At 37.3% G+C, this 7,090-nt stretch overlaps 1 protein-coding gene across 2 annotated transcripts in view; it reads right to left on the reverse strand.

Moving 5' to 3' along the window:
• LOC104904985 (phenylalanine--tRNA ligase, chloroplastic/mitochondrial) overlaps positions 1-6,480 on the reverse strand; it is a 29,510-nt gene extending 23,030 nt beyond the window's left edge. Inside the window, exons 1-7 of one of the 2 annotated variants that reach the window (XM_057391700.1) lie at positions 6,109-6,480; positions 5,358-5,548; positions 4,552-4,758; positions 4,346-4,463; positions 2,230-2,306; positions 173-352; positions 21-65 (exon numbers count right to left, since the gene is read on the reverse strand). In XM_057391700.1, the coding sequence (XP_057247683.1) occupies positions 21-65; positions 173-352; positions 2,230-2,306; positions 4,346-4,463; positions 4,552-4,758; positions 5,358-5,548; positions 6,109-6,373 (1,083 nt within the window). In that variant the 5' untranslated portion in view covers positions 6,374-6,480. The remainder of the gene's footprint in view (positions 1-20; positions 66-172; positions 353-2,229; positions 2,307-4,345; positions 4,464-4,551; positions 4,759-5,357; positions 5,549-6,108) is intronic. The other variant, XM_010693424.4, reaches the window with a different exon arrangement.
• Between the last annotated feature and the right edge of the window lie 610 nt (positions 6,481-7,090).

The raw sequence follows: 7,090 nt of genomic DNA on the forward strand, positions 1-7,090 counted from the left end.
GAATTTTCTAGTTGCATTACCTTTGAATATGGCTTAAATTTAACTCCAAGCTGACCTTTAGCGAACTGTATCATTCAAACCCAGTCAGGATAACCAATTAATATAAAGAATGTTCTGACAGCAAAGTTCCCAGACAAAGATTACATTCACAGGAGAAGTAATGAACCAGGACCTGAGAAGTAAACCGCTCATCAGTCGACCAGAAAAGCCGAATATCAGGTATGTCAAATAAGACCATTGCTAGCCTCTCTAATCCCAATCCGAATGCCCAGGCATAGTTTTCTGTTTTACCACTTCTATTTAATATCTCCCGCTCCATTACCCCGCAGCCCAACACTTCCAACCACTCTTCCTGCCAAAAAATAATCATGACAATTGGTTAGTCACAGATTCAAGTTTGATTACAAAGGATTCACAAACACATTAACACAGAAAGCCACTGGCCAGCCCAGAAATAGAAATAAAAATATTATATACCAAAATTTGATTTTTCACCACATGCCAAGGCAGGCACAAACATCTAACATTTGTTATTCTCGGGGAAGGGTGAACCCCATCTTATTGAGTCCAGGGACTAGAAATATTGAGCCTCGGGAAGAGAAAATAACTGTATGAAGAATACTAAACATCTATATCCCTGTCAAGAATATAAAGGTAGGCAGCTGACATCGACATCGCCATCGCCATCGCCATCGCCATTACTCCAATGTAATTAGGGGGCATTTGGTACTGGGTCTACTCTTCTTTTGTTTAATTTACCCACTTTGGATGAATGAAGTACCCCAAATGCCTTTATCCTGATCTGAGTCATGTTCACCACCATACCCTCCCTTCATGAGCGAGCCACCCTTCACCGAACTCCTACCGCTAGTGAGACCAGCCATCTTCACAAACACCACCCCGCGACCAATTGCCATCCTAGGACTCCCATGGTCCCACCACACTGCCTGTGCCCAAAACCAACACCACAATCAAAGCGCTAACCACCAATTCCACTGTACAACTTCAACCACTATCACAAAGTGAGAGAGAGAGAGAGAGATGGTAGATGAGACCCAGAACTTCGTGACTGAAGTAACAACAGACAGACCTTTGGTGGTCGAATTCAGCAACCAAGGTCCCAATGCAGAACCTCAGCGATCAAATACAACCTCCATTGAGTCGAATCCAACCACCTGTGGTGGAGGAAACACCAAGTTGTCACAGATCTAATGGTAGAATGAAAGAACTTCAATGGTGGCGTACAAAGATAAGGGGTTGGCGTGGTGGCAGCAAGGACAGAGATTCGAAAAAAGGGGTGTGTGGTCATGGCAGCATAAGATATGCAGTGATGAAGGAGGAGTCAGTATGGTGGTTGGGCCGTTGGAATGAGGGGCTTCATTCTGGACTACGACCAAACAATTAAAAAAAAGGAGTAGAACTCTTTTCCCCTCTTCATCCAAACATATTAGGAAATTCTGAGGGGATAGGGGTTTTTAGTACTTAAATAATAAAAAAGGATTTACTAAGCTACCAGACAGATCTATATTAACTATCACTTTATTTTATTCATGACTGACCCTGTTGGGCAATATCCTGACACCCTTCTACTAAATGCCTCAACCCCCCCCCCCCCCCAACATTACCCATCCATTAACATGCTAGAACATAAGCTTATGATATGAGCCTAAAAGTGTACCCATTTGGCCAGTAAAATAAGACCAGAAAATTATCAAAGTGTAAACCAAGGGTCCAAAGCCATTAATTAATTAATAGAAAAGCCATAAACTTTAAACATAGTACTCCATAACCAATTTTTCTTTTGAGATTAGACTAATGGATTCACTATAATTCACCTAGCAACAGATGGTAGATACAGCAAAGAAATGAGCAGCTGAAGCAAAAGGATAATACAACATGGAAAAGCAGTTTCCTCGCCTCAATACAAGGTGAAGGTACTCTTATTTGCAGTTTGGATAAAACACTCTTACTTGAATCAACACTCCCAGATAATCTATTTCATCATATCACACTACTGCTTGACGTTACATTGCGGAGACTACAAGACACAACTCTCTTTATTGAAGCATCAGGAGAGACAGTCTTTTGTTAACAGGAGCAGTATGTGTGCAGTTGCGTCTACAACAACAAATTCACTGTTGAAGAGTTTCAGGCACTAAAGCAGCCAACAGGACAGAACAAATACATTTAGAAAGAATGATATACATAATAGACAACCATCTATATTACCTGGAAAAATATTTCAAGTTCAAATGACGGACTGGTGAAAGGAAAATATGTATCCACCCACCGCATCTCTACAGCACCTGCAAATGCCACGTGGAAATATAGTAGGGTTACATCTAGCAACATGTAACACGTGATAATACGGCGGTTATTATTATTGGTGCTTCATTCTTGGAAAAGTTTATTGTCATGTATACAGATTCCTAAATCATGACACTGACAACAAAGAGGCAGTTCTAGTGCAAGTTGTTTCACAAAAGAGGAAATTAAGCAAGCAATAGCATCTAAAATTAGAGGGAGTCTACAAGGAGACTTTAGCATCTTGAGGGTAGGGCTGCAGAAAAATCTTAATCAATCATAGAATTGCAAAGATTTTACAAAGTGAATGGACAGATTGGATTTAATTTTTTTAATATACTTAAATGTGAATTGTACTAAAAGTTTAGGATCCAACAAAAGACAACCCAACACCCAAATTTAATGAATCTTATATGCATAAGTCATATATCTGAACAAATGAAATGAATGTCCGTGGTCCTCTACCAAAAAAAGAGGTAAACAAAAACAGGTCTACATTCCTATCTTAAGAAGACAAAAGTAATTGATAAGAAAAGTTATTTGCATCCTTACACAATTGCTATCTACAAGCATATTGCTAGTTCTCATGCTTTACCTTGATTTTTAAATTTTCCATGCTGACTCTTTCTTACTTTTGTGCGAGTCATAGGTAATGATATTCTTTGGCATAGTAACATTATTAACAGCACATGTGAGGATGATATTTGGACAGCTTAGTCTGTCATTTACGTATCTGTTAAGATGTAAATTGGATGTGATAAATAAATATGTCAGATTACATTGGATTATGAACTACTAATTTACCAGGATTTATCAGACTGATAAATTGGCATACTTTGTGAAAAAGGGATATGCCAAGATATAAGAGACAATTTTAGAGGACTTCAATGTAACAAAAGATATTGGGATTCCATTTGGGGTCCCATGTGTTTTCTTATATTCAACGCCATACCCTCCTTCCTTTGAGATTTCCACATGGTACAGTATTAAAGGTTAATACTTGGTAGCTCGTTGTTACATAACTGATAAATTCTTCCACCATTCTGAGAAGATATTTACATCAACTAGGCAACGAGATTGGGCAATAATATGAGACAGATGCAAGGTTATGTAACAGATTGGGCTGACACTCTGATTCTTGTAGATGACCGTTACTCCCCATTCCCTAGCTGTGTGCTCTTCTTGCCACGTCGGTGGTAGGTCCTCGTTATGGGAGGGCAAGGTGGAATTGTTACAGGTTAGTAATACCTCGGAATTCCGGCTTTAAATTTCATCTAAAAGATAAATTTATGTTATAATAGGTCTACAAAATTAACTTTCAAAATGACGAGAGGTATCGTGTGGATTTTTTTAGGGAAAGTGGGTACAAGGACAGCTTTATTATTAAAAAGTTCTAAGATACAAAGATAAATAAAAGACTGGGACACCATATAGCAAAACCCAAAGATATAATAATGTATGTTAGTATATTGTGCAGTAAAAGACCAACATAGCTGGGCCAGTATTTCACAGTCTCAAGGAGCACAACTCTAGGAAAACAGTTGGGGATATTCATCAGGTAGAAGTAGCTCCTCTTAAATCTATGAGACATCTGGACATTTTACTGTAACTAAGAGGTGAAATTATGAAGATACAGAAAATAGAATGAGCTGGTATAATTATCAAGTTGTTAAGGATGGAAGAACAACTAAATGGAACTTCTAAACAAAGATTTGCATACTATCCACCTCTTGGTAGTGCTGCTTCAAACAAAAGACAACATAAAAGGAACGGAAAACATGAATTTTTAATGTAAACTCACAATTCCATGCGCTGTTTTTTTACATAGAAGCCAACAGTAATGGGGTAATACATCCTAAAGTCCATATATTCAACAAAAGAATTACAATCAAGGCTGCTCTTTATCAAACAAAAGCTGATTCTTACTGGCATTTACCTATTCATATCCTTCAAACTAATATGCATGTTAATCTCATCATGCATGCATCTATGAAGATCTGGTTTGGCATTTAATAGAACCAACAGATATACGAGTATTTACCAAATAAGTGGCGTGCCAACCCCTCCAGACATGTCTTCAGATCCTGAGCTGTGTAAGTTGTAGCATCCAGGCCAGATGACTCCCAATCATCAGGGGAAAATACACGAACACCTTCCATCTGTAACCATAGTACATCAGAAGATGTGAGGTTAACTCAATAGACTAGTGAAAAAAATCATGTTTCTTAGAAAATGCAGAATACGAACCTGATGGAACACTGGATAGTGGGTAGAGTCAATCGAGTCTCTACGATAGACATCTCCAGTTACAAGGAAATTAGTGTGTCCACTTCTCAGCAGTTCAGCTTGATGCGCACTCGTATGACACCTCAAAACAGTTTGGGAGTCAACATAGTATGTATCATTATAACTCCTGCTTACATGATCAGCAGGAACCAAGACATCATCAAAATTCTGCAAAGTAATTTTCTGAGGTTACATAGATGCAGATTATATAACTATGGACTATACTATATACATATTTAAGCAAAATGATGCAAAGAAACCAGGACAACAATGACACACCAAATAAAATTAGTTTTCTCATAAGTTCTTCATCTCGCACCTTATTGGATTAATGAGAAATGCAGATACAGAAATTAACCTTGTTGAATAATCAATTTTAAAAAATCTGGTATAACAACAAAATTTTCCAGTTATATCCAGTTCCTTTCTCATATAACAACGTAGCTTCCTGCGAGCAAGTCCGACAAAACTCTATAATAAATTTAATCAACACCAACAACTTGTTGTTTATATTTATTGTTATTGTTTTCTAGAGGGGGTGGAGGTGGGGGTGATCCTCAAATTTCACATAGAGGGAAGCCTTAGACAGGGAAATAGATAACCCCAAGGCCTGCTTAGCAGTACAAGGATGATCTAACCATAGACGGGAGCCCTATAGCAGGGATATAAACAAGTAATCACTAATACATAATGGTTCCAGCACGTGTAAAATCAGACAAGGCGTGCAGAAAATTTGCTAATGATCACAATCAAGTTTAAGAGCATACCGCTTTCACAGAAACAATTGGACAAAAATCGTCAAATTTCTCAAACTTGTTGGAATAATTCGCATCAAAATAGTCATATATTGCATTCTTTAAAATGCCAAGCGGGTGTCGGCCCTGCCGGTGTAGCTGCATCCCAAGCTTCGTGAAAATTGCATCAGGGACATTGTTTGTGGGATCATCGCGCACCACATCTGAATCCCCATCATATACATTAGTAAACCAGGCAAAAGCAAACTATAGAATCATCAATCATACGACATCAAATCATTTTTCCTTCTCTTGTATGTAACCATTAAACCTAACATCTCCAAGAATTTCATTTTCTATACCCATGTAAAACTAACAAACATATACCACCCAAATGGTTCAATAGTTGCATAATTTTTCAATAAACCCTTCCCTATGCAAAGTCAATATTCATAATAGATTGATAAATACAACAAGAGAATTGATATAAGAACCTAAAAATGAAAATATTAAGCAATAAATAAACATTAATTACATTGACTAACGCGTGATTATGTCAAAAGTTCCTACCTTGATACTCTTTAAAAAAATGTATATGCTTATCTGCAACCCAAGTGCCGAAATAAAACAGTGGGCACGAAACACACCATTGAAATACATCAATTTACACAACTAATTAGAGTTAAATAAAATCAACCCAAGTTATGAAATCGCAAACTAAATTCAAATTACAGCAATTAAACTAAATTACAAGAAGAAGTAAATTATGGGTAGTAAACCAAACCTTCTCTAGCAATCTTAACACCACCAAGTTCAACAGCAGAAGCTGACACAGATTGTCTCCATTTTTTAGTGCGTAGGTTGTTGTCGGATGAGACAGCAGATACAGTGGAGAAAGCGAGTGCAGCAACACGATTAGTGCAGAGGAAGAGTGAAGGTTTAGAGAAGAAGGTGGAGTGAGCCAGTGAGATTGCAGCCATTGTTGCGGTGCTCATAGTTTGAGTATGAGCAGTGCACAGTTTTCTCAGGCAAATTGATTGGATAAGCATTTTTATGAGATGGGGAAATTTGATAAACAAACAAACACACACTTGTGTTGTGGTTTAAGGATGATTATGGATGTTTATTGAATGAATTTTACTTGACTACTGTTCTAAATTTAGGGATTACTCTGACTACAATTTTCGATTTTGCGTTGGATTAACTTTGTTAGAAATCCTGTAAAAAATTGCCCGTTGTAATAAGTTTTTTGGGGTTGCCATTTAGATTTTTAGGCGTTGTTTGGTTGACAAAACAAATCATGGGAAGTGCAAATTCCTATGAAGTAGAATTATATGAAGTTGTTTGGTTGACAAAATCATGGGAATTTGCACTTTCTAGGAAGTTCTACTTCCTCCAAAATGGAGGAAGTTACTTACCTAGGTCCCCCTAGGTAAGTAGAACTTCCCATTATCAACCAAACACAATTTTACACTTCCTAGGAATTTTAACTACATGGAAAAAATAACTTCCTAGGAAGTATGACTTCCTACATACAACCAAACAAGACCTTACTAGACTTATTTGCACGCTATGCAGGTGAAGTCGAACGATAAAGGGTAAAAATTTTGTCATATGTTAGACCGGTCTTCCCATGTTTTAAAAAAAACTATAGAGTACCGGCGTTATAGTTTGAGTTTGTTTTGTAAGAGACCGCCCACTTTAAATTAAAAATAGGCAATGATAAGCCCAATATTAAAAAGAGAATTAGCAAAATAACTATGATA

This window comes from Beta vulgaris, chromosome 9 (assembly GCF_026745355.1).
Source record: "Beta vulgaris subsp. vulgaris cultivar EL10 chromosome 9, EL10.2, whole genome shotgun sequence".
Lineage (NCBI taxonomy): Eukaryota > Viridiplantae > Streptophyta > Magnoliopsida > Caryophyllales > Amaranthaceae > Beta > Beta vulgaris.